General features: G+C 44.0%; 1 protein-coding gene across 1 annotated transcript; it reads left to right on the top strand.

Moving 5' to 3' along the window:
- Nucleotides 1–290: 290 nt before the first annotated feature.
- On the top strand, nt 291–25,585 carry Usp39 (ubiquitin specific peptidase 39). Its single transcript, XM_010625679.3, has 13 exons — nt 291–488; nt 2,691–2,760; nt 6,768–6,862; nt 8,979–9,115; nt 9,813–9,965; nt 11,045–11,270; nt 14,097–14,174; nt 16,438–16,505; nt 16,947–17,135; nt 19,016–19,158; nt 22,313–22,448; nt 24,563–24,649; nt 25,140–25,585. The coding sequence occupies exons 1-13, from the start codon at nt 344–346 to the stop codon at nt 25,185–25,187; spliced, it is 1,575 nt and encodes a 524-aa protein (XP_010623981.1). The 5' UTR covers nt 291–343; the 3' UTR covers nt 25,188–25,585.
- Nucleotides 25,586–26,818: the final 1,233 nt, after the last annotated feature.

The raw sequence follows: 26,818 nt of genomic DNA on the forward strand, positions 1-26,818 counted from the left end.
AGGCTGGCCCTGAACATATTATGTAGCTCGGGCTGGCCTCGAACTCGTAGCAATCCTCCTGCCTCTGCCTTCCGAGTGTTGGGATTACAGGCATAAACTACTACGCCCGACTTCATGTTCCTGTCTCTTTAAGGTGAGACGAAAATGACAGATAAGGAGACGAGGGGTCCACAGCTTCTCGCAGGGGCGCTTAGCTCCAGCAAGTATCTGACTGCATGAATTGTCCCTATTGACGACTCGTAGAGAGTTTTGGGCTCGGTAACAGACTCGCTGCTGATTGGTTGTGACATGCGCGCGCAAGCGTTCCCGGCGCCTGCGGTAGTTCTTTCCTCCGGCTGTGGCGATGTCCAGTCGGTCTAAGCGGGAGTCTCGTGGTTCCACCCGCTGGAAGCGCGAGTCCGAGTCGCGCCCCAGCTCGGGTCGCATAAAGCGGGAACGAGATCGTGGGGGAGCGCGAGGCCGACGAGGACTCGGAGCCCGAGCGGGAGGTGCGAGGTGCGCGGGGCTGGGCTGGGTCGGGTCGGGCAAAGGTTCCATCTTTCGGGGATCGAACTGGGGCCCTTGCGCTTGCGAGGCAGGCCGCGGAACCGCTGAGCCAAACCCTCAGTCCAATTTTTTTTTTCTTTCTAACCTTTCGCAGCTTGCCTAGGAGCGCGAGGCCGACGAGGACTCGGAGCCCGAGCGGGAGGTGCGAGGTGCGCGGGGCTGGGCTGGGTCGGGTCGGGCAAAGGTTCCATCTTTCGGGGATCGAACTGGGGCCCTTGCGCTTGCGAGGCAGGCCGCGGAACCGCTGAGCCAAACCCTCAGTCCAATTTTTTTTTTCTTTCTAACCTTTCGCAGCTTGCCTACCCGGAGGGGAAGGGGTAGAGGAATCCAGACTTGATTGTTTTAATGAAGCTAGTACTAAATCTTTTTTTGTTTTGTTTTGTTTTGTTTTGTTTTGTTTTTTGAGACAGGGTCTCACTATGTAGTTCAGACTGGCCTGGAACTCACTAGCCCAGGTTGGTCTCGAACTCACAGCGATCCTCCTGCCTCAGCCTCCCAAGTGCTGGCAGGCGTGCGCCACCACTCCCAGCTAGTACTAAATCTTAATAACTATAATTAAGTATTTTTAAGTGCAGTAACAGCAGCAGCTTCCTGCTATCGGATGCCTAACCTGGGCCAGGTGCTGTGCTAATGAGCTCACAGATGTTACCTCCTCCAGTTTCTACAAAACCCCTAACTTAGTATGGGGTCTTGGTATAATCTCTGGAGTCAAGACCTCAGCCGAGAGCCTGAATCCCAGGCACCTGATTGAAGTACTAGTTGTGTACTACTTTTTTGTTTTGTTTTGTTACCACGAACCTAACAGGCCCTGGCTTGCCAGGCAGGAGCTGCGCTGCTGAGCTAAGTCCTGGGCTTTATGCACTATTTAGGTTGAATAGTTTAGGGGACAGTTCTCCATTTTTGTCTCGTTGATTGGGGATTTTTTTGCACATACTACAGCCAGAGGCTTCTCCTTTCTGTATTGTTAAGAATATTGGGATAGTGAACAGGAAAGGGGAGGCAGTCTCACAACCAGTTATAAAAGGTTCACTTTCTCTAAGCTTAGGGTTGGTTCTTCAGTAAGGCAGCTCACTCTGTGCACATGTTCTCACCTTGTTCCCTTTTGGGATGTTCCAACAGTGCTATATTCCGGCTATTGCTGTAATAAAACTATCCTTTGTTTTAGATCCAGTAGTTACAGATCTTCATCAGCATCCATGAAACTAACAGGTTAACTTAGCCAGAATATATGGTAAAATCTCAGACCCTTCATTATTCTTCACAATTGGTAGATTTGCCAATTGGTAAGGATGCTGGTACAAGTGAAGAGGCAGGGACACTTCAAACTGTACTCCTGTTTGCTGGGCAGGCGTGGTGGTGCATGTGCCTGTAATTCCAACACAGAAGGCTGAGGCAGGAGGAATGCAAGTTTGACAGTTTAGTGAGACTTTGTCTCAAAATAAAAAAAAACTGGGCATAATGATGCACATCTGTAATCCCAGCACTAGGGAGACTGAGACAGAAGGGTTGCTGTGAATTCTCCGTCAGCCTGGGCTATATAGCCTTACCCTGTCTCAAAAAGAAAACAAAACAAAAAAACCCTACTTGTGTGCTTCTGGGTATAGTTGCACATGCCTGTAATCCTAGCACTCAGGAGCCTGAGGCAGGAGGATAACTACAAGTTCAAGGCCAGCCTGAACTACATAGCGAGACCCTGTCTCAAAAAACAACAAAAAGCAAAAAATCCTACAAAAAAATTAAAAACTGCTTTTATGTTAACATTCAGTTTATCTGGTTACTTGTATATTTCATGATACCTTTCATGCCTCCTTGGATGTCTTTCCTCAAGTACTGAGGATTTGAACCTGGGGTCTCACATGTCTAGGCAGATGCTTTGCATCTGAGCTACCTCCTCTATACTGCATCCCCAGGGCCTATTTTTATTCTATTTTGAGACAGGGTCTTGCTAAGTTCCCCAAGCTGACCTTGAACTTGTGATCCACCTGCCTTAGCCCACTGAGTAGTTAGAATTACAGATGTGTATCGCCATGCCTGGCTTGGAGCTTTTCTTGATTATATTACTACTTCTGTGTTTCTTTGTACTGTTAGTTGACCCCTGAGTACATGTTTACCATGTTCAAAGCCTGTGATTATTTTCTTTTCAGCAAAGAATGGCCGTGTGGATTCTGAGGACCGGAGGAGCCGCCACTGCCCATATCTAGATACCATTAACAGGTCAGTAGGGTAGAGAGGTTGAAGGCCTTAAAAGAAAAATGGGACCTCTCTAGAAAATTGTTTGGATGATGGATGAAATAACATATTCAGAAATTTTTGGGGGAGTGGGTATTGGGGATGGAACCCAGGGCCTTCCCACTGAGGCACATTCCAAGCCTTTTTGAGGATCTCACTGAGTTGTCAAGTTACCCAGACTGGGCTCAAACTTAAAATTCTGCCTCAGCCTCCCAGAGTGTTAGGATTATAGGTCTGTACCACCATGTCCCATATTCACAAATTTTACTTTTAAAGCTTTCTGCCCAGAAAATCAGTGACAGAGTACATATTGTAGAAATGTCATCACATTTTGTTTGAGGGTAAGCACACGTATAAAGGACTCTTAGTGCTGAGGCAGGAGGACTGCAAGTTGGAGCTCAGTTTGGGCAACTTAGGGAGACTGTCACAAAATAAAAATGGAAAAAAGACTTGGGTGCAGTACAGTACTGTATAGGGCCTAGGTTCATTCTCATTACTGCAAAAACAAAAAACTTGCCTCATTTTAAATTTGTGTTTTAGAATAAGGAGATACATAACGTACCTGCAATAACAATAGAAAGCTTAAATATTTCTTCAGCATCACTATATACTATGTACTTGTGGTTGAGATTGAAACTTCCTGTGTTTGGAAGATGGTCAGATCGAGGATGAGTTCATAGCTGACCGTACTGGGAGGAGGCCGGGCCCGCTGCAGATGGGTCGCTCTAGAAGCGGGTACACTTGTTTCCAGCTTCCCTTGTCTAATGCTGGCTGCCGTGGGACGGGCAGCTGTCCTCTGCCATCCATTTCTGCCTTGGAGCCAGCCAACTATGGACTGAACCACGGGCTGCTGTGAGCCAAATAAGCTTCTCCAAGTTGTGGGGTATCAGGTATTGTTATCAGTGATGAGGAAGGTGGCTAATACTACAGCACTATTCTAGGTGCCTAGGATTCAGACAAAAACAAAGTTTATTTTTGAATGCAGAGCTAGTTACCCACTTATGGTATTCTCTCATTCCCACATGGCCTGTGTTCAATGTTGATGCTGTCCAATAGAACTTTATGCAGTAATGAAATTGCTTTGTATGTGTGGGTGATGGTGGGGATACTGGGTATTGAACCCAAGGCCTGTAAAAGGATTGAGCTGCATTCCTAGCCCTTTTTAAAAATTTTTCTTTTGAAACAGGGTCTTACTGTGCAGTTTAGGCTGACCTTGAACTTACTAGATAGCCCATGCTGGCCTTCAACTCACAGTGACCTTCTTTCATCCTCCCAAGTGCTGGGATTACAGATGTGTGCCACTATGTCCATCCTCCAGCCCTTTTCTTTCTCCCTCTTTTGTTTTTGTTTTTTTGGTTTTTTGAGACATGGTCCCACTATGTAGTTGAGACTGACCTGGAACTCACTATGTAGCCCAAGCTGGTCTCGAACTCAGAGCGATCCTCCTGCCTCAGCCTCCTGAGTGCTGGGATCAGAGGCGTGTGTCACCATGCCCAGCTCTGGAATTACTTTTTGCTTTTGTTTTTGTTTTTATTTTTTGAGACAGGGTCTCACTATGTAGAGTTGAGACTGACCTGGAACTCACTATGAAGCCCAGGGTGGTCTCGAACTCACAGCGATCCTCCTGCCTCAGCCTCCCGAGTGCTGGGATTACAGGCTTGTCCCACCATGCCCGGCTTGGAATTACTTTTTATAACAGCTCTTCATTATGGTCATGCAAGCCACATGTAGCTTTTGAATACTTGGTATGTGGCTTTTGTCACTGGGTGGGGTGGGGTCCTGAATTTTGGTGTTGGAAATTGAATCTAGTGCATGCTTGCTAAGTACACCCTCCACCACTGAGCTATACTCCCAGCCTAGGAACTGAATTTTAAGCTTTTAAATTTAATTATTTTAAATTTAGTTGTTTCCAGGCATGGTGGCACATGCCTATAGTTGCAGCACTCAGAAGGCCAAGGCAGGAGGATTGACAAAAGTTTGAGGCCAGTCTGGGCTTCAGAGTGAATTAAAGGCCAGAATGAGCTACATAGCAAGACCCTGCCTCAAAAAAACCAAAATAGGGCTGGGGATTTAGCTCAGTAGTTCTGCTGCCTGCCTCACAAGCTCAAGGTCCCAAGTTTGATCCCTGGTACCAAAAAAAAAAACCAAACCAAAAAAACCCAAAATAAATAAAAATAAGCTTAGTTGTTACTAACCACATATTAGCACAATTGTGCAGAATTGTTCACAGTTAATTAGAGTTACTATTTGAGAAGAAATCCCTTTTTCACCTGTTGGTTCAGTGGATGTAAAGTTTTTGTTCCTTTCTAATACATACTATTTACTTGAATAGTTACAGTTATAGATTTTTCCTTAAAATTCTTCCAGTTTCCTCTTTATTCTTATAGACAGAAATAAATTTTTATAAAGGAGTATGCTCATTCTTTTCATGGCCTCACTTCACACTGCTGTTGGGGTTTTGTCTTACAGCACTCCCTTCAGAGAAAGTGAGAAAGTAACTAATGAAAGGGTTTTTAAAATTTTTTAGGCAGAGTCTCGTTATGCAGTTCATGCTGGTCTTTAACTCACTATATACCCCAGGCTGGCCATGAACTTGCAGAGATCCTCCTGCCTTAGCTTTCTAAGTGTTGGGATAGATTATAGGCATGTGCCACCACGCTGGGCTGGGAGGTTTTTGACTGTTTCTAAATGTATTTGTCCCTTGGTGTCCGTGAAGGATTGGTAGCAAGACTCTCCATGGATACCAAAATATGTGGATGCTTAAGACCCTTATGTAAAATGGCGTCATGGAGGGCAGGGGTATGGGGAAAAAATGAGAACCAAGACCTGTCATGTAAAGGTACAAGATCCCAATGATGAATGTAACTGTACTGTATACCTAAAATGTACCAATAAACTCAATGAGAAAAATAAATAAATAAAATAAAATGGCATCATGAGCTGGGTGCAGTAGTGCATTCCTATAATCCCAGCATTTGGGAAGCTGAGGCAGGAAGATCAAAAATTCAGCCTAGGCTACATAGTGCATTCAAGGCTAGTTTGAACTGGTGAGACCTTGTCTCAGAAAACAACGATGAAAAGAGGCATTGTGTGGCTGAAGAGTGTAGCTTAGTGGTGGAGCACCTGCCTAACATGTATGCAGTCCTAGGTTCAATCCTCAATATTATAAAAAACCGCAAAACAGATCAACAAAAATATCAAATGAAACAGCATCATGCTTATAGTCTCTGACTATCCTGTTGTATACTTAAATCATCTCCAGATTACTAATTCTCTCTCTCATTTTTTTTTTTTTGGTACTGGGGATCAAACTTGGAACCTTGTACTTGCAAGGCAGGTGGCGGAACCACACTGAGCTAAATCCCCAGCCCTGGATTACCAATTCTTTGTTTGTTTGTTTGTTTTTGTTTTTTTTAGACAGGGTCTCACTATGTAGTTAAGACTGACCTGGAACTCACTATGTAGCCCAGGCTGGTCTCGAACTCACAGCAATCCTCGTGCCTCAGCCTCCCGAGTGCTGGGATTACAGGCGTGCACCACCATGCCCGGCCTCGTAGATTACTAATTCTTAATGCACTATAAATGCTGCATAAGTAGTTGTCACACTATATCAGTAGGGAATAATGAGAAAGACCAAAGAGGTATGTATTTGTTTCGCTATGGATGTGATTTTTCTCTCAAATATTTTTGATCCATGGTTGTTTGAATCCACTGGTGCAGAATCCATGAGTGAGTATAAACTACATCTAACAAGAGAGAGGGTTCTGGTGTTGGGTTCTGTGCAGATGCGGTAGCACATCCTTGGGCCTGGTGAGTGGCGGTGGGGAGTACTGAGTGTCTCTTGTGGTTTGTATCTGGTTACCATTCTGTGAAGGCTGCTGTGTGATGCTGTGGAACGTGGAGCCACCATTGCTTCATTCAGATGCCCTCCTAGACCTTCATCCTTGTTAATTGTGTGTTTTTGTTTTCCTGTGTTGTTTTGGTTCTCTTAGGAGTGTGCTGGATTTTGACTTTGAGAAACTGTGCTCTATCTCCCTCTCGCATATCAATGCATATGCCTGTCTGGTGTGTGGCAAGTACTTTCAAGGTAAATGAATGTTACAAATTATACACTCAAGTTTTCAAAGCTGCCTACTGGTCTTTTTTTTTTTTTCTAGAAAGTAAGTTATTCTTCTGCCAGGTGCAGTGCTGCACACCTGCCATCCCAGCTACTCAGGAGCTAAAGCAGGAGGATTTCAAATTAGGCTAGTTTGAGTTATTTATTTATTTATTTGTTTGTTTGCTTATTTTTTTCTGGTACTGGGGATTGAACTCAGGACCTTGTGCTTGTGAGGGAGGCGCGGTGCCACTGAACTAAATCCCTGGCCCCTAGTTTGAGTAATTTAGTAAGATCCAATCTCAAAATAAAATAAAAAGGTATAGGAATGTAGCTCAAGGGTAGCATGTCTTCCGACAGTGCATGAGGCCCTGGGTCTAGTCCACAGTGCCACCAAAACTAAACAATCCCCAAAACAAAAAAGCTCATTCTCAGGTGTCACATTGAATAATGTGACTTTCTGTGGGAGGAGGTTGTTTTTTGTTTGGTACCGGTGAGTAAACTCAGGTCTTTTGCACTTGCAAGGCAGATGCCGTACCACTGAGCTAAATCCTCAGCCCCTTCTCTCTCTCTCTTTTAACCAAGAAGTTAGAATACTCTAAGAAAACCAGTGAGGGCACAGTTCTCTGACTGGTCAGAACCTGAATATATTTGAGGAGGAGAACTAGCTCTGTGAATGATGATGATCTCAGACACTCTGGGTTTCTCAGTCTCTGATGTGCCTATTCTGGAATTTTTTGGTAGTGGTGGAGATTGAACCCAGGGCACAGTAGTCATTCAACCACTGAGTTATAGCCTACACCCTACTACTACTGCTACTACTGCTGCTGCTGCTGCTGCTGCTGCTACTACTACTACTACTACTACTTCTCTCTTTGTCATTTTGCTCCAAGGACTCACTCTCTCTCTCTCTCTCTCTCTCTCTCTCTCTCTCTCTCTTTCTTTCTTCCTTTCTTTATGGTACTGGGGATTGAATTCGGGTCCTTGCGCTTGTGAGGCAGGCAGCAAAACCACTGAGCCAACTCTCCAGCCCAAGACTTATTTATGTATTTATTTATTTGGTACTGGGGATCAAACTCAGGACTTTTTGCTTGCCAGGCAGGTGCTGTGCCGCGGTGCTAAATCCCCAGCCCGTCAAGGACTTTTTAAATTCTGTTCTTTTCTGAAAATTTATTATTTCAGCTTCTTCAGACCAAGCAAATGCTATGTACATTAGATAGTAGGGGATTCAAAAGAGATAGAAATTACATTCTTTGCTCTCAGAAGGGTTGAGGTTTGCATAAAGCAGTCATCAACAAGTTCTATCAGACTATAAAGATTCGTGCTAGACTCAGGCAGTGAGTAAAAGGAGGAGGAGCTCGAATATGCAAAGGTCAGTGTTTGAGTTTTTGGAGGAGGTGGGGTAGAATTAGCTGTGGTGTTTGTGCTGAGTTTGTGCAGGAGGTGCGTGGGACTTGAATTGGCAGGACATACGGGGTGTGGGTGGGTTAAGGAAGAGATAGCAGGAAGGAGTGGCAATGTAAACAAACTACATAGGTACTGGATTGTGGCATTTGGAAATTGAGGACTGAGTGGTGATGGACTGTCATAAGATACATCAATTTGTGTGTGTGCATATTCATACGGATCTCCGTATATATCTCTATATATCATATGTAAGATTCGTTGATAGTCCTAGTTTCTGTTACCTATAAAACTAGCTTATATATGTATATGTGTAAATTAGTCTCCCTAATTAGTGTTCCTTTTTTTGGCCTTTTGAGGTGGAATCTTGCTGTGTAGCCTAAGGTGACCTTGAACTCGCTGTGTAGCCCAGGCTGGACTTGAACTTGCAATCTTCATGCCTTGGCCTCCTGAGGGCTGGTATTAACAGATGTGTGCCACTGCATTCAGCTCCATCCAGTGTTTTAATGCATTCTAGGGAATGAAACAAGTAATACACTGTTCTTTCTTGCTGCTGTTTGATGATGGGAGTTCATGCAGGAGATTCATGTCATGGGTGGCATAATGCTTTCTTCGCTTTTAACATGTTCTAGTACAAAATAACACAAGGAAGAGCAAACCTGATCTGTCTGCCCTTCTCAGAGCCTTTTCCTCTTTCCTACAGGCCGGGGTTTGAAGTCTCATGCCTATATTCACAGTGTCCAATTTAGCCACCATGTCTTCCTCAACCTCCACACCCTCAAGTTTTACTGCCTTCCAGACAACTATGAGATCATCGATTCCTCACTGGAGGACATCACGGTGTGTGCATCAAAGGCCTAGTTCGGGGCAAACTCTTCCGTGAGCAGGCCAGGGCTCCCTGGGAACTGGCTCACCTCAGGTCAAGGGAGGCTAGATGGAGGGAGAACTGGAATACACTCAAAGGTATCAGAGAGCAAGTTCATAATGACCTCCATCTAGTCTGTGACACAATGACTGTCATAACTCTGGGAAGATCCTGCCCCTCTAGTCCCGTGGAACCTGAGGTCCCCAGTCCTGCCCAGAAGGGAGGAGCTACTCTGCTCTTGAGCTAAGTATGTGTGCCACTCTGGATAAAGTTCCATTTGGAACTCGAACTCTTACATGCTTTTTTTTTTTTGAGGCAGGGTCTCCCAGTGTCACTCAGGCTGACCTTGAACTTACTAGTTGAGGCTGGCCCCAAATTTAGGGTAATCCTCCTGTCTCCACCTCCTGAATGCTGGATTACAGGCATGCCCCTCCACATTAGTTTTCATATGCTTTAGAGAGCTGAGTGTTGCGTCTTCCTGCCTCCGTTTCCTGAGTACTGGGTGATTGTACTGCCTGGCAGATTGGGGTCTTTTCTTGTATGGTGGGACATTCATGACCAAAGCATTTTTGTTTTAGGTTTTGGCAGACATATTTTGTGAACTCTGTTTACAGCTGTAAAACAACTTAGAATTTTGTTGTTGTTGTTGTTGTTGTTGTTTTTGCTCTCCAGTATGTGTTGAAGCCTACTTTCACAAAGCAGCAGATTGCAAACTTGGACAAGCAAGCCAAATTGTCTCGGGCATATGATGGTACCACTTACCTACCGGGTATCGTGGGACTGAATAACATAAAGGCCAACGACTATGCCAATGCTGTCCTTCAGGTAGGATCAAGAATTGATAGGAATTAGTATGTATTCATATTGCTTTTTTATTTTTGGTACCAGGGATCGAACTCAGGACCTTAGACTTGTGAGGCAGGTGCAGTACCACTGAACTAAATCCCCAGCCCTCATCTTGATCCTTTTTACTTTCACTTCCCTTTCTTTCAAGTCTCCCTCCATCCCTAGAACCTCCTCCAATCTCTACATAGTCTGGCTTCCTGCTTCCTTTTTTCTTCCATTCCCATCTTCCCATTTCCTATCATCTTTTATTTTGCACCTCCCCCCTTTTTTTGAGACAAGGTCTTGCTGTGTAGTACATTCTGGCCTTGAACTCACTATGTAGCCCATGCTGTCCTCAAACTCACAGTGATCTCCCTTTCTCAGTTCCTGCCTCAGCCTCCCAAGTAATGGAGTTACAGGTGTGTATCACTATGCTTGGCTTTAATTTTCTCTTTTTCTTTTCTGCCTGCTTCTCTGTCTCTGTCTCTGTTTCTGATTTTCTCTATCGGTCTTTTTCTTTCTTTTTTCTTTACTGGGAATCAAACCTAAGGCCTCACTGCTCAGCTAAATAATCCGAGGCCCCTTTGTTTTTAATTTTGAGGCAGGGTCTCAGTAAGTTCTCAGACTGGCCTTGAACTTGTGATCCTTCTGCTTTAGATTCCAGATACTGACATTATAGGTGTGTGCCATCACACCTGGCTTGATCATTTTCCATCCTAACTGTGCATTCACATGTAATTATATGGTTTTATTTTGGGAAAAAATTTTTTTTGGTACCAGGGATCAAACTCAGGACCTTGCATTTGTGAGGCAGGCAGGGTGCCACTGAACTTAATCCCTAGCCCTTCTTTTTTTTTTGTTTTTGAGTCAGAGTCTTGTCATATAGTTCAGGATGGCCAGCATGAGGTTTTTCTATAATGTTGGCTCCCAGCAGGATTCTTTGAGGGTCTGTTACTTCAGTCTCTTTAAGGTCACCCCAGGCCTATCCCAAGGTTCTGTTAGAAGAAAGCTAGCCTCAAGAGCTTGGCTCCAAGAGGTCGTGCAAAGGGGCTTTGGATTAACCAGAGTTTGACTTCTAGGCTCTGTCTAATGTTCCTCCTCTCCGGAACTACTTCCTGGAAGAAGATAATTATAAGAACATCAAGCGCCCCCCAGGGGATATCATGTTCTTGCTGGTGCAGCGTTTTGGAGAGCTGATGAGAAAGCTGTGGAACCCTCGGAATTTCAAGGCGCATGTCTCTCCCCATGAGATGCTTCAGGCTGTTGTGCTTTGCAGCAAAAAGACTTTTCAGATCACCAAACAAGGTAAGGAGCAAGTTATCCATGTTTCCCTGAGTTGAGAGCAGAACTAATTTGACAGACAAAACTTATTTCTACTTTGTACTGACTGAAGTAAGTAAAGCGACTAATGTAGCCTGCAGTGAGTGCCTGATGGGTACCAAGGTGAAGTTCCTCATTCCTCTCTGATTAGTTGGCTCTGCTCAGACTCCCAGGAAATTCTACTGAATGGAAAGTCTGTCCATTTGGTGAAATAAACTGTACGGCTCAGGGGAAAGTAGGAGGCTGGGAAAGGGACCAACCCTTTTTAAGCCTCGGCTACCTGTGCTTATTTTGCCATGTCCGGTTCTAGGGTACTCTTGTAAACCCTTTTGACTGTTCTCATCTCTCTGGCCCAAGTTGTCATTACCTTGTATGTTAAGTGGAACCTGACTCTTAGTACCCGGATCTCCTATGGTATTGGCCAGCAATGTGCATCATGGTGCTAGGTTTTGGAGCTTCCAGGATAAGATTTTTCTCTTTCAGGAGCTCCAGGCTAGTGGGGAAGGTAATTGTGTAAAAGTGGTCCCAGTGTCTTAATTGCCGTCACAAGTGTCTTGTGAGAGAGAGCATGGAGCAGGGACTCCCAGGTGAAGGTGGGAGGTAGATCAGAGGCCAGAGTAGAGGAGCAGATCCCTGTATTTTAGGCAGAGGAGGAGGCAGCTCAGGGATGGACATTCCTGGTGGAGAGGATGGGCAAGCAGAAGCACAGAGGTGCCTGGCACAGCAGACAGACTGTAAGAACTGGGCCTGGATGTCTAGGCTCGGTGGAGAAGAGGGGACTAGATTTCCTGGTGTATGTAATACTATGAGTGTGGACAAGTCCTAGTAGCGGAGGGAGTCAGTGAAGGCTTTCAGGCATAGGTCTGTTTTTGCAAAACATTTCCCAGCTGAGGAGTGACTTAGACAGGAAGATAGATTAATAGTGGCTTTTAAGAGTCTGGGGTACTTAAGGAGGAAAGGGGAACAAGGGCGTGGTAAGGTAAGTAGAGTGGGCCCCAGGGGACCCTTGGGGTTTTAGGGAGTAAGATGCCTATTGGGATGAATGATAGGTATTGATCAGAAGCACTGTGATTTATTCTCAAATGAACTACTTGAGCGTGGTGTTTAGCATTTTACAACCACAACAGTGGCATCGTAATCTGAGTACCTCACCCTTCTTTTTTTTTTGTTGTTGGGGGGGAGACTAACAGTTATTACACTGTGTATCATTGTGTTCAAAGCAGTTACTTAGAGCTCGGGATGCCTGCCTGGCAATTGTGAGGTTGTGAGTTTGATCCCCAGTTCCCCCAAAAAAGTAACTTAGAGTACAAAATAAGCCAAAAACATTTTTACAAAAAAAACAGATAATAACACAAAATTTTCTTTTCAACAAACTTAAGATAAACTCTGAGCAGGTGATAGCCAGGTTGTATGCTGGCTAGGACCATCGGATTCCAGTAGCTAGGATTGCTAGGGTGTCTTCTGTTTATAGGGTCATTTTTGTTTCTGAACCAACTCTATGTAAGGTCCTAGATTTTTACATTAAGGCTGCATCAAGGTATGAGATTTTTATGGAGATGAATTTTCTGTGAACTGTGGCTGGATATATCCATGTCAACATTTGCAGAGATCCCCAGGTAACTCACAGACCGAAGGTGGATATTGGAGCCTTTCAGCTTTTGACAGATTTAGAAAGTTAAACCAAAATTGGCTGCAGATATAGAAATCTTTACCCTAGCTGTAAATTTATTTAGCTGCTTCTATTATTACCACTCTCTGTATTGTTGCATAAACATAATTCCCTCAGTCTCTGAGACCTGAGTCATTGTCAGGTACATAATCTTTAGCTTTGATCAGTTGTTGTCACTTGAAAACATTTTGCTTGGGTGGGAGGAAAGAATGTCCTCCTTTGGAGTTGGCAGGGGCCTTTGGATTTTTTTCCCTTTCTCCCTTCCTCCCTCCCCTCCCCTTCCCTGCTTCCTCCTTCCTTCTTCCCCTCCCCCTTCCCCCTTCCCCCTCCCCACCACCTTTCTCTCTTTCTTTCTTTTTTCTTTTTGCTGTGCTGGGGATGGAGCCCAGGGCCTTGTGGCTACTAGACAAGTGTTAACACTACCGAGCTACATCCCAGCACCTGTCAGAGGCCTTTAGGATTAGGGAAATGAAGTTAAGAAAGATGTTTTATGGCCTTTGAGATTTTAATTGGATGAGCAAAGAGGAAGTGAATAGAAGTAAATCTTACTAGGTAAGGAAGTAGCCATCATCCCAGATTGAGTGGGAGGCTCCTCAAGCACCCACCGCATGGGTCAGGAATGTTGCCCATGTGTCTGATCTCAGAAACCATGGTAGGAGCAGGACAGAAGAAGGAAGTCAAAGCTTCCCCAGGAGAAGTGGTATTACAGGGTCATCATTCATTTGTTTGTCATCACTGGTGATGGGATAGGAGTGTAGGATAGAGATGATAGTTGAAGGTCCTGCTGTGGGTCTGGTAGGTACAAGCAGGTAGGAGGAGAGTAGAGATTGGAGAGGAAGAGCTTGACTCTGAAGAGTGCCAGCATTAATAGAGGCGTAGCCAGGCCTGGTAAGCCCAGCACTCGGGAGGCTGAGGCAGGAGGATTGCTGTAAGTTCGAGACCATTGTGGGCTATATAGTGAGTTCGAGGTCAGTCTCAACTACGTAGCGAGACCCTATCTCAGAAAAAAAAGAAAAATAGAGGTGCAGGCAGTGGTGTGGCCACTGAAGCAGCCGAACTGTGGGATGGGGCCAACCAGTGTGTGGTTTGGGTTCCTCTTAAGCCTCCCAATTTCAGCATGTTCCATTCTTCTTTTTTCTCAGGGGATGGAGTTGACTTCCTGTCTTGGTTTCTGAATGCCCTACACGCTGCTCTGGGTGGCACAAAGAAGAAGAAGAAGAGTAAGTCATGTTGCTTTTGAAAAGGAGCTCTTTTTCCTTTGCTCCCTTCCAAAAATCTTTGCAACTTCCTATCCTTTTGTTCTTAGCTGTTTATCTCTTTTGGAGGCAAGGGGCTAGTATCTGTTGTACACATAGACTACATTTTCTTCCAGACTAGGGCTCTCTCCATAACTGTAGGGTTTTTGGTTTTTTTTTTTTTGGTGTTTTTGGTGGTATTAGGGATTGAACCCAGACAGTACTGAGCTACATTCTCAGCCCTTTTTATTTATTTATTTTTATTTTGAGACAAGGCCTTGCTAAATTGCCCAGGCTGGCCTTGGATTTGTAATCGTTATGCTTCAGTTTCCTCAGAAGCTAGCATTACAGACATGCACCACCATGCCTGGCTTTCCACAGTTTTTTATTCGAATATGGGTATATTCCCAATAGTTTTTTAGTTTTTGTTCTTTTGAAACATGGTCTCACTATGTATTTCAGGCAGGTCTTGAGCTCACTGTGGAGCCCATGCTGGCCTTGAACTTGCAGTGATTTCCTTACCTAAGCCTCCTGAGTGCTGAGATTATAAGCGTGTGCCCCTGTGCTTGGGCCCCCAGTGGTATTTTTAATAAGCTGAAATCCCTGGAAGATGATTATCTTCAAGTCAGGTACAGTGAGTGAAGTATATTGTCACTTATAGAAGCCAAAAAAGTTGATATCATAAAAGGAGTAGAATAGTGGTTACCACAGGGAGGGTGTGGAAGGAGGAGGGGAAGAAGAGAAGATAGTTAATGGGTACAGGTAATAAGTAGTTGAAAAGGAGGAGTGAGTTTTAATGCTCTATAGCGGAGTGATAATGATGGTTAACAACAGTGAACTGTATAAATAGCTAGTAGAGAGGATTTTAAATGCTCCCAGCATAAAGAAATGACAGAGGTGTGAGGTGGGGGATTTGCCAGTTGCTTCACCTGATCATTACACATCATGTATAGTGCATGTATAGTAATGTCAAAAGGTAGGGGCTGGGAGGCTGGGAATTTAGTTCAGTGGTGCTGCATCTGCCTGGCAAGCGCAAGGTCCTGACTTCAGTCCCTGGTACCAAGAAAAAGTAGGGGCTGGGCATGTGACTCAGTGGTAGAGCTCTTAACTATCATGTGTGAGGCTCTGGGCTCAATCCCCAGCACTACAAGTGAAAAGAAAGCAGAAGTTGCCAAAGTTTTGCCCTAGAGATCCTGACCTTTTTTGAACTGAAGGTTGACCAGATCAGATGTTGAGGACCCCAAGCCTCCTGCTTGCGCAAGAATTAGTGTGAGGAAGATGCAGTGGGTGGCTTGCCTGGTCTGTGGGTTGAAGGTTAGAGCAAAATCAAAGCTAGTTCTGCAGTCTGAGTCAGAACTTGGAGGGCTGAGGTCTCCTCCCAGGGTTCCAGCCTTGGAGTCCTTCTGTTGTCTCTCAGCATTCACACTGGCTTAGTGGTATTAGGTTTTTTTTTGTTTTGTTTTGTTTGGTTTGGTTTTTTTTGAGGCAGGGTCTCACTCTGTAGTTGAGACTGACCTGGAACTCACTATGTAGCCCAGGCTGATCTTGAACTCACAGCCATCCTCCTGCCTCAGCCTCCCGAGTGCTGGGATTACAGGTGTGCACAACACACCCTGCTTAGGTGGTTTTTATGAGTGTTATTATAGCTACTAGTTATAGACTGCAAAACCAGGTGAGTCATTTCGGATACCTAATGCGGTTCTACTGTCTTGTGTTCTGATCGCTGATGGTGTCTTGATGTGGTCTGGTGCTCTTTCCACTAGATGGCCCTGCACTGCTACCACATGTCTTCAGCCTGTGCTTGCTGCCCTCTGAGTTCTCTTAACTTGTGTCCTGGTGGATTCTAGGACCTGGTTGTGTTTTGTGTCATTGCTTTGCTTCCATTTTCGTCCATCTCTTAGTTCGTTTTCTTTCTTTCTTTTTTTTTTTTGGTCCAACACAGGCTAGACATCTCCTTTTTAGGCAGTATGTGGGAAGTACCTGGGCTGGACTGTTTTACTTGTGATTCCTACATCTCCAAGCTTTGTAAATCAAAGGTTGTCTTTTAGAGGAGACATAATACAATTATTTACACAAACAGTTATAAACTAACCATGGTGTGTTACAAAGGGAAACTTCTGGACTTAGGGAGAGCTTTGGTTCTTAGGCTTGAAGATGCTGGTTCATTTTAGAAATATAGAAGTTAGCAGTATGTTTTGACATGCTTTCCAGACTCACAGAACTTGTACTTTGTTTTCTATTTGTGCAGCTATTGTGACCGATGTTTTCCAGGGGTCTATGAGGATCTTCACTAAAAAGCTTCCCCATCCTGATCTGGTGAGTGGATTGAGCCAGGTCTTAGACCAATTTATGTTGCCTGGGGATTTGGAGGCAACAGAGAGATACTTAGAGAGCTGACAAACCTGAGTGCCCCTGAAGAGTTCCACTGAGCCTCTGCTGGGTGGCAGTGACCCAGGTCCCTGTTGTGGCAGTGCACTGCAAGCCGGAGAGCTAGTGGTTGGTGTAGTCTGCAGGCTGGATTTGTTGCCCACTGAGTGGTGCTGGCGTGTTTTTCCAAGCTTTCTGCATAGGCTGAGAGCTTTTTAGATAGCCTACCATAAAAAATAAAATTTGTCAGAAGAAGGAAAGCTCTCCATTCTTGATTTCATCTGCTCAGGTAGTGCTGCTGTGTGTGACTGCCCTGGGCACCTCCCTCATTTCTAACAGCGAAGACACTGCTCACACTCCTTCCTTCCCTTTCTTCTCACTCATGCTTAGCCAGCAGAAGAAAAAGAGCAGCTGCTCCATAATGACGAGTACCAGGAGACGATGGTGGAGTCCACATTTATGTACCTGACGCTGGACCTTCCAACTGCCCCGCTCTACAAGGATGAGAAGGAGCAGCTTATTATCCCCCAAGTGCCACTCTTCAACATCCTGGCCAAGTTCAACGGCATCACCGAGAAGGTAGTCCCTGTGCATACCTGCCCTGCTTGTATTTCGCTCTCTTTCTTGACATGTGCCAGGCAAGTGCTCATCATTTACCTACACTCCAGTCTCTTTGTCTTCTTTTTATACTTCAGAATCACCATGTGGGTGTGATACATTTATTACTATAAACTATATTTTCTTTATTGAGCCTCCTAGACACTTTGGTTTTCAGCTCTTAACTTGCAGTGCCCTGTCTTATGTGTCTCGTATGTCCCTGTTAGACTGCTCCCTGCCCCTGGGTACTAGAGAGTAGACTCACAGAGGTAGGAAGATACTCCCATCCTTTAAAAAAATATCAGAACATCAGTATTAGTGTATGAGAATTACAGAACTAAAAGATAAATAAATGAAATAATTTTATTACTATAATTTTGCCCTTTACCAAATTAAAAGTTTCTTGTTATCTGCTGAGATTTTTCTTGATTTCCTAGTTTAATTCCTTCTTTTGTCCTAGATGGTTTGAATCTTTGGGGGGCGGATACTGGGAATTCTCTCTCTTTTTCTTTTCTTTGCCTCTTTAATTGCTTGCCTTGCCTGGTGGATTCATTCTGTTGGGGTTCGTGGAGTAGTAGTCTGCATTATCTCTTTCTCGAATATCCTGGTACTGGGAATTGAGCCCAGGGAGCGCTGAGTTATATCCCCAGCCCTTTTTTAGGATTTTGAGACAAGGTCCTACTAAACTGCATGTGCTGGTCTTGAACTCATGATTCTCCTTTAGCCTTCTGTAATAGCTGGGTTATAGGTATGTACCACCATACCTGGCTGAATGATTTTGAAGTATGTATATTCTAATTTTAAGTTAAAATATTTTCCTGGGGAAAAAAAACAAAAAAAACAAGAGCCAAGCATGGTGGCACATGCCTGTAATCTCAGCACTTGGGAGGCTGAAACAGGATTGCCACAAGTTCGAGGCCATCCTGGACTGCCTAGTGAGTTCAGGACCAGCCTGAACTACAAAGTGAGACCTTGTCTCAAAAAAGCAAAAATAAGGTAGGGATTTAGCTCAGTGGTGCTGCCACTTGCCTTGTAAGCGCAAGTTCCCGAGTTTGATCCCCAGTAACAAAAACAAACAAAAACCCCAGATAAATTAGTAAATTTTCCTGGGAAGCTTGAGGACCCCTGCAGGAGTCTGTTGTTCCCTCCAGAACTCACTCTGGAGACAGAGGATTTCACTGGTATTTTTCTATCTGGTAATGGTTAGTCTTTCACTCTTAACCTCTTTAACAAGGATAAAAATTTGTGTTGGGAAAAACAAATTCATGATTCATATTTATGAGCGTTTAGTCCCATGGGCTGCACAGTTGCCCTGGCCCTCCAGTCTTCTTCCAACGTGGTTAGCGAGGAAGCCCTCAGGAAATGAGGCCTGCTAGTGACTGTTGCTGAGCCACCTCCCCAATCTCAGTCTTGAGACCTTTGAGTGGGGAGGAACATCGGAAGTTTGTGGCCACCACCTCTGCAGGAGTACTCGTGGGAGCTGGGGCTCTTCACTGTTGGAAAAGTCAGGAAGTTCTTTATGAATTATGTAAATAAGACTTGCATGGTTTTAATTCAGCTTTTAACAAATCCTCTCACTTGACAGTTTTGTTTACCTTATAGAACCTGGTACCCATGTTACTATGATTATAGTTTAACAGTGTGTTTATATACTGGCTCATACAGTGCCCACAGTTGAGGTATTTTAATCAGCCTCAGGCAGATTGCTAAGCTTAGCCTCTTCTGTAGTTTCTGGGGTCAGGTGTCTTCTGAAGTCTGGGTGTGAGGCAGAATTGCATTTAAGAACAAAGAAAACCTCATGCCCCTGCTCCAGTAAATACTGAACTGCAGCACTCATTTGATAAGTTTTTTCCTTTCTCTAGGAGTATAAGACTTACAAGGAGAACTTTCTGAAGCGCTTCCAGCTCACCAAGCTGCCTCCATATCTAATCTTTTGTATCAAGAGATTCACTAAGAACAACTTCTTTGTGGAGAAGAATCCAACGATTGTCAACTTCCCTATTACGTGAGTATCATCCCTCATGTCCATCTAGGGCCCTGGATTTCTTTTCATATGTTGGTGCCATTATTAATTTTGGATCTTTCCAAGTGGGGATTGCAAGGAACAGAGCCTCCCTATACTAAGTTTAGATTTTTCTTGGGAGGATGCACATATTTAAGGGATCCTGAGGATAGATGTTTATTTACCTCCTTCATCTTCTATCTGGCTGCTGGCAGGGAATTGTGGTCTCAGCATAGGGAAGTGCTGATCAAGTTGTGTAGGGCAGGTAGGATTTGACCTGGGTCTTCTGATCACTCAGGGCTGCCTCTCTCCCTTCTTGTACACTTTGCTGGGTACAGACAGGGATAGCCCCAAAGTTATCCTTCCACCTTAGGGCCCATTTCTCGTTTTTCCTCAGATTAAAGTCTAGAATGTGTTTGATGTCCTCCTGTCAACAGGGAAGTTGGAAATTATGATATTTAACTTTGTTTTAATTTGTCATGCCACTGTGTTTTTAATTAACATTTGTGAGTATTTTAATGGGTGATTAGGAGTTATATCAGATTTTTTTTTTTTTTTTTTGTACCAGGGATTGAACTCAGGTCCTTGCCCTTATAAGGTAGGCGGTGGCACCACTGAACTAAATCCCCGGCCCTGTACCAGATGTTTTTAGTTTGCTGTTTTCTAACTCAGAAACACCCTTTTAGGAGTAGAGCATTGGTTTTCCATTCTCATAAAATAAGGTTTTTCACACTCTGAAGAAATGTCCCAGAGAACACAGAGAAACCTAGCAGTGAGGCTGGTGGGGAGAAGCCTGAATCTCAGTGTGTGGGCTGCCACAGTTTAGGTAAGGTGACAGAGAGAGTTCTAAATAGTATAAGAATTTGGACCAGGGTGTGATGTTTAGCGCAGTAATCTTTTTATATTTTATTTTTGTTGTTGTTTTTGAGACAAGGTCTCACTGGGATTACAGGCATTTGCCATGACACCCAGCTTCAGTAGTCTTATATTTTAACTTTTTAGTCTTTTTAGAGCTTAATTTTTATGGTACCAGAGATTGAACCCAAGGGTTCTTTACCATTGAACCACATCTCCAGTCTTTCTGTTTTGTACCAGGAATCAAACTCAGGACTTTGTGTTTGAGAGGCAGGCAGCGGCATCACTGAGCTAAATCCCGGGCTCTTCTAGCCTTTTTTTTTTTTTGGCACCAGGGATTGAACTCAGGTCCTTGCGCTTGCAAGGCAGGCCTCCGAACCGCTGAGCTAAATCCCCGGCCCCTCTTCTAGCCTTTTTTATTTTTATTTAAAAAAATTTTTTTTGATACTGGGGGTCAAACTCGGGACCTTGCACTTGCGAGGTAGGCGGTGGCACCACTGAGCTAAATCCCTGGCCCCAGTCTTTCTTATTTTTGAGACAGGCTTGCCTCTAACTTGTGATCCTCCTGCCTCCGCCTCCCAAGTATCTGGGATTATATCTGCACCACCATGCCTGTCACTTTACTTTTTTTTTTTTGTCTTTACAAAATAGTTTAGGAGCTGACAAATGGAAAAATGCTTATCTTGTTTCTTCTTTCCTCTTCCATTTTTCCAAACTATACTAGGACTGCCAATTAATTTCTTTTGAAAGTAGTTTCAGATTTTAATTCTCTGTAGGGTTTAAAAGAATTGCTGGGTATGGTGGTGCACACATGCAGTACTTTGGGAGGCTGAGTCAAGAAAATTGAAAATTTGAGTCACATCTGGGTAACTTAGCAAGACCCTACCTCCAAAAAAAAAAATTATTTATATATATATATAGAGGGCTGGGAATGTAGCTCAGTGTGCAGATTGTGGGCTTAAGAGTCCTGAATTCTGGTTTGCCCAGGCAGTGTGACCTGGTGTGGGTCATTTGCCTATTTTTTGCATGTGTTCTCTGTATTTCTCATTAGTAAAATAAGAGGGTTTGCCTCGATAAGCCCTAAGTGTCCTTCCAGGTCTAACATTTTATTTTTTCTAGATTTCATGATCTTTAGGAATCTAAACAGTGGGTGGTAAGCAAAAAGAGGATTATAGGAGATTTTTTTTTTTTGGTACAGGAGATCAAACTCGGGTCCTTGCGCTTGCAAGGCAGGCGGTGGAACCACGGAGCTAAATCCCTGGCCCTATAGGAGAATTTCTTAATGAGATTGCGAAAGAATTTCTTTCTCTTTTCCCACACTTCCTGTTCTTCACTAGTGTCTTTGTGTGACTAGAATGAAATGGGGGATGTCGAAGCTGGATCTCTGCTACCTTGAGTGGGAACACAGAGGCACTTCCTTGAAATTCCATTGATCAGGGTTTTATTGCACAATTGGCCTCTTGTGAATTGCCACTGTCATCAATCTTTCTGGTAGGAAGGAGCGCGCTTGACTTGGACCATGCGGAGGGAGGAGGACCATCTGTGAATGCTTGCTCTGCTCAATTGCCACAGAATCTGCTGTACCTCGTGGCTTTCTTTTATACTGGGTCTGGATGTGTTTATTTTCCCACCAATTGCATTTGGATGTTTGGTAACTCTTTGGTAATTTGCACTTCAGAACACATGCGCTGAGAGGTTAAGGAGAAGATTCTTTCATAATCAGCCTTTTAGAGGACTTCAAACTGTGATCAGTTCTGGAATTCTGCTTTTTAACTATGTTTTGCACGAATTGCTTTTAGAATAATATGTTTTAGATGATTTGACTGTCCTTCTTGGAAAGGACCCTTTTCATGCCAACTCTTCTGTGTTTTATTCATAACATACTCTCTTTCTGTTAAAGAAGTATAAACTTAGTTACATGCCCTCTGCTCATTGGAAATAGGGTTTTTTTGAGGGCAGCTAACTGGGCTTTTTCTGAATAGGACTGTTTTGGTGGAGGTAAGTGTCATTTGCACATTTGCATGTTTTTTAGAACAAAACAATGAAACATGTCTTTGTTCTTTTTGTCACTGGAATAATTTTGGTTCAGTCATGAAATCTTGAGTTCAAGCTTCCCAGCAGCGTGACATATGAATCGTGGCCTCATTGTGAATGTGTTAAACTCGCAGCTCTGAGAATCTGTAAGCCTTCCTAGAGCTGGGGTCCTGAAATAGGGGTAGGCAGCTTTGTGGTCTGTGCGTGTAGAACCACTTCCCTAACTTCACTTTGGTCTGATCCTGGCTTTCTTTTTCCTCATCACTAGAAATGTGGATCTGAGAGAGTACTTGTCTGAAGAAGTACAAGCAGTCCACAAGAACACCACCTATGACCTCATTGCCAACATCGTGCACGATGGCAAGCCCTCGGAGGGCTCCTATCGGATCCATGTGCTCCATCATGTGAGTGGCCACCCGCTGTCTTGGGGCACAGAGTGGTGGTGTCCTTTTGGCGTTTCAGAAGCAGCTCCTTCAGTTTGCCTTTCCATGGCCTGGCTTCAGGACTCTGGAAATAAGTGAGCTGCTGGTGGTTAGTTTAAGGGAGTGGTTCTCAGTTGTGGTTGTGCATTGGACGCTTGGGGAACTTTGCAAAATCTGGATGCCTGAGTACCAGGCAGTTACATTAGGATAATTCCATTAGAACGCAGTTCTCAGCTTGGGCAGAGGCCAGGCTTGTTTCTGTAGATCTGGCCCAAAAAGTCAGTATCAAGGTTAAGATACCAGTTCTATTTTTTTTTTTTTTTTTTTTTTTTTTTGGTACCAGGGATTGAACTCAGGACCTTGTGCTTTCAAGGCAGGCAGTGGCATCACTGAGCTAAATCCCCAGCCCAAGGTTAAGATACTATGCATCAGGTTGTCCAGAGGGTTTAAGTTATCTGGTGTTTTGAAGTTTCCCAGGAGATCCTGATGTGAGAACCTCTGTTCTGGACTAGAGAGCTGCCATCCTGGAGTCCTTGGACTGTTAGCATCAGCAGCAACTGAGAGCTTGTTAGAACTGCAGACTCTCAGCCTCCCCCAAGCCTGCAAAATCAAAATGAGCATTTTAACAAGACCTGCTGATATCTCTGAAATTAGTTTGTGAAGCACTAGAGTAGAGGCTCTTTCATATCAAACATTTAGTGTATTTGTCTTGAACTGAAAACACAAAACATACTTGAGATATATTTGGCATTGCAAATTTTTAGCACAGATTGTTCTATTTTGATTAATCTCTTCTGGGACTGTGGGTTTAATAATAGCATTGTTTATCAAGTGTTTTTCTTTGGGCTAGGATGTATGCCAAGTGATTACTGTATATTGTCTTTTTATCCTTAAAACACTTCTCCACCTCAGGGTGGGGGTGCGTGCCTGTAATCCCCGCAGTTGGGAAGCTAAGGCAGAAGGATCACCTCAAGTTCAAGGCCATCCTTTGCTACGTAATGAGTTCAAGTTGAAGGCCAGCTTGAACTACATAGTGAGACCCTCTCAAAAAACAAAAAAACCCTGCACCTCCAAGGCAGGTATGTCATCCTTTTTACAGGTGAGAAACCTAGGCCCACAGTTTGAGTAATTTATCTGAAGTCAGTAGAATAAGAATTTGGACCCAGATACTTGGCCCCCTTAAATCAGGAATGGGGCTTTTTCTGTGATCCTGAGTTTTTCTTTCTCTCTCTCTCTTTTTTTTTTTTTTTTTTTTTTGCCCCTTCCCAGTATTGAGGATCAAACCTAGGGTTACTCTACCAATGAGTCACATATCCAGTCTTTTTTTTTTTTTTTTTTTGTGAGACAGTCTTGCTCCATTCAGACTGGTGATGATTTTACAATCCTGCTTCAGCCTTCTAAAGTAGCTGGGATTATAGCCATGTACCAGCACACCCACCCTGAGCTTTCTTATTTGTCCTGTATTTGAAATTCATGGAATATCTGAAATGTCTATATTGTATTAATCCAGTCCCTGCTGTCATTTGTTAGAATTTTGGATGGGCGAGACAAATGGGCTACCAGAGGTGCCTTAATCCAGAAGCCTTTCCCTCTTGTTTATGGAAGCATGTAGTAAGGTAGTTTGGCTCTGTTCGTTTTGTTGGCCTTGCAGGCCAAAGGAAACATTGTCTACTGTGACACTTTTTCTTGACTGTTGGTGCTGTTCTCTAGAGTGAAGCTGGGTTTATGGGGGAGAGTGTCCACAGTTACATTCTTCTAGTATCCAGCTCCTGAGTGTGTCTAGCCTATCATTTCTGGTCAGGAAGGAGATATCTTAGAAGAAGATATCTTAGAAAGCTTCTGTTTCTCCTCTTTCTTCTTAAATGTTACGCTGAGTATTTGAGACTCCACTGTATTTCAAGGGCTTGACAGGACTTAAGGTTGCCACAATGGACACACACAGCTCTGTTGATTGAATCGTGCTAAGGTCCTGCTTCCTTCTCCCTGTGACTCTTGTTGGTTGACTTTCAGTGACTATTCTGAGTTTTCTTTCTTTAGGCTTCAATCCCTTCTATATTCTTTCAGCAGACTAATCTAGCCCTTTGTATTTTCTGCAGGGGACTGGCAAATGGTACGAATTACAAGACCTCCAGGTGACAGACATCCTGCCCCAAATGATCACCCTGTCTGAGGCTTACATTCAGGTGGGTGTTGGATTGAGTTAGAACCTTGGCCTCCTGTTGGAAAGTATTGAAGAGTAAGATGGGGGCATGATATGGCCCTAAAAGTCAGATTTTTAGGAGCGAAGAGTAGCCTGATAATCTGTGAGGGTGCAAAGAATGCTCTGTGTAAATTCGGGTGAATTTTGTGGAGCCATGTGTTCTAGTTTTTAGGAGGAAGAGCCTGGCCTACACCGCACTGAGCTATATCCCCAGGCCCTCATGCTTTTTTAGATCTCAGATTCTGTTTTTTTGTTTTGTTTTGTTTTGTTTTGTTTTTGGTACCAGGGATCAAACTCAGGTCCTTGTGCTTGAAAGGCAGGTGGTGGAGCCACTGAGCTAAATCCCTGGCCCCCTCATGCTTTTTTAGAATGAGAACAAAAGGAGAAAGTGGGTGGGAAAATGAAAATGGAATGGGGGAGGGATAGTTTGAAAGGTTCTAAATCATTAATGCCTGTGGTTTTTTTTCTGACAGATTTGGAAAAGGAGGGATAATGATGACGTCAACCAGCAGGGGGCTTGAAGGAGGAGGGCAGTGAATAAGAACACTGAAGCTGTTGCTGAACACAGACTGATTACAGATTCCCTGGGCCAGTCCAGTTTTTATGGGTTCCGCCTGCACAGGGGAACCTATCTGCCTGGGATGTCCCTTTGCTGTCCTTAGCTGTTTTTGGATCAGGTTATTGTAAATTGATGTTTCTCCTTCCTATCTCCCTTTTTGCTTCAGCAGGTAGAATTTTTTCACAGATTAATGTAATTTATTTCTGAGTAGAATGGAGTCCTGAAGGACAGATAATGTCCTACAGACATCAAGCCTTGGGATTCTGGGAATAGGAGCGTGATGACCTTAACATGTCATCTGTTGTAGGTAGATGACTTTCCTTCATTTCCTTATGTGTTTTTGGAACAGATTAAACATTCTCCTGTTTTTAAACCAGCCTCTTGTTTTATATCCTTCACTTAGACTACCGGCTAAGGGAAATACTCATTTTCCTTTTTCATCTTCCTGAAATTCTAGCCTGCAGTCTGTCATCTGGTGGACATCATTCTTGTCTCTCCTTGTCAGTGTGTGGGTGGTGTGACAGTTGGGGTACATTTATCTCAAAGGAACAAAATACTGACTAGAAGTCACAAATTACTGTTGGGCTTAACGAGATGGCGGGAGGTGGGCAGTCTCAGACCGAAAGCATAGCTCTGCGTGGGACAGGAGGAAGGCGAGTGAAGTACAGTTCAGAGCTGGGCTCAGCTGGGCAGGGTGAGCCCCAGAGCACAGGCTGCCTTGGAAGAATTGGCAGAAGTGGCTCCTGTCAAGCTCAGTCACTGACTCCTGGCACCCAGGAGGAAATGTGGTCTTGGCCTGAGCACAGCCGCAGACCCGACAATATGGAGCGCCTGAGAGAGCAGCTGGAAGCCATCAGCCCCTCTAGCGGCTCTCTTGGCACCGTACACTTCTGTCTGCCACCCTGCACTTCTTTCCTTGACCTCTCACAGCTTCTGTATTTCCTCTGCAGGCTTCTCCCCTCATCCAGCTGCTAAAAGGTGGGATTCCACAAGACAGTTCTGGGCCATGTCTTGTTTACTTTCTACCTAGGCCGTTTAAAGGTTGCCTGTGGCTTTACTTCTTACTCTGAGGGAGATGATTCATAAATAACCCTATGGGCTAGGGATTTAACTTAGTGGCACTGTGCCTGCCTGGCAAGCTCAAGTTCTGAGTTCAATTCCCGGTACCAGAAAAAAACAAAACAAAAACTCCCTAAATGTGTCTAAATTCTTGACCTTTAGAGTCTTCTGCCCATGTGGTTTATTTTGGGTATCTTAAAAGTCAACTCAGGTTCAACATTACTCAAAACTGAGATGTGAATTGCCCTTTTAAATTTAGCCCTTTTCCAGTGTTTTCTAGATGAAAGATTCCACCATCCATCCAGTTACCTAAATTGGAAAATCATACAGCAGTAATCTTTTATATCCCTCTTCACTTTATTTATTACTACATCCTGACCATTTTTCTTTGTAGTTTGAACAGCCTACCTACCTACCATTCTCTGCCACTATCTAGTCTAAATATGTGCTAGCTTAGTGTAGTAGTATAGTCAGTCTGAATTTAGTCAGGAGAGAAACCATGTAGTAATCTCAAGGAAAGTTTAAGTTAAACTA

This window comes from Fukomys damarensis, unplaced genomic scaffold (genome assembly GCF_012274545.1).
Source record: "Fukomys damarensis isolate Sample0158 unplaced genomic scaffold, DMR_v1.0_HiC HiC_scaffold_2, whole genome shotgun sequence".
Lineage (NCBI taxonomy): Eukaryota > Metazoa > Chordata > Mammalia > Rodentia > Bathyergidae > Fukomys > Fukomys damarensis.

Bases quoted from the DNA above. Each gene is read 5' to 3' on its own strand.
- Usp39 (XM_010625679.3), top strand. From the start codon at position 344: ATGTCCAGTCGGTCTAAGCGGGAGTCTCGTGGTTCCACCCGCTGGAAG. The intron at 16,506-16,946 runs GTGAGTGGATTG...ACTCATGCTTAG, and splicing joins AGCTTCCCCATCCTGATCTG to CCAGCAGAAGAAAAAGAGCA. The intron at 24,650-25,139 runs GTGGGTGTTGGA...TTTTTCTGACAG, and splicing joins TGTCTGAGGCTTACATTCAG to ATTTGGAAAAGGAGGGATAA.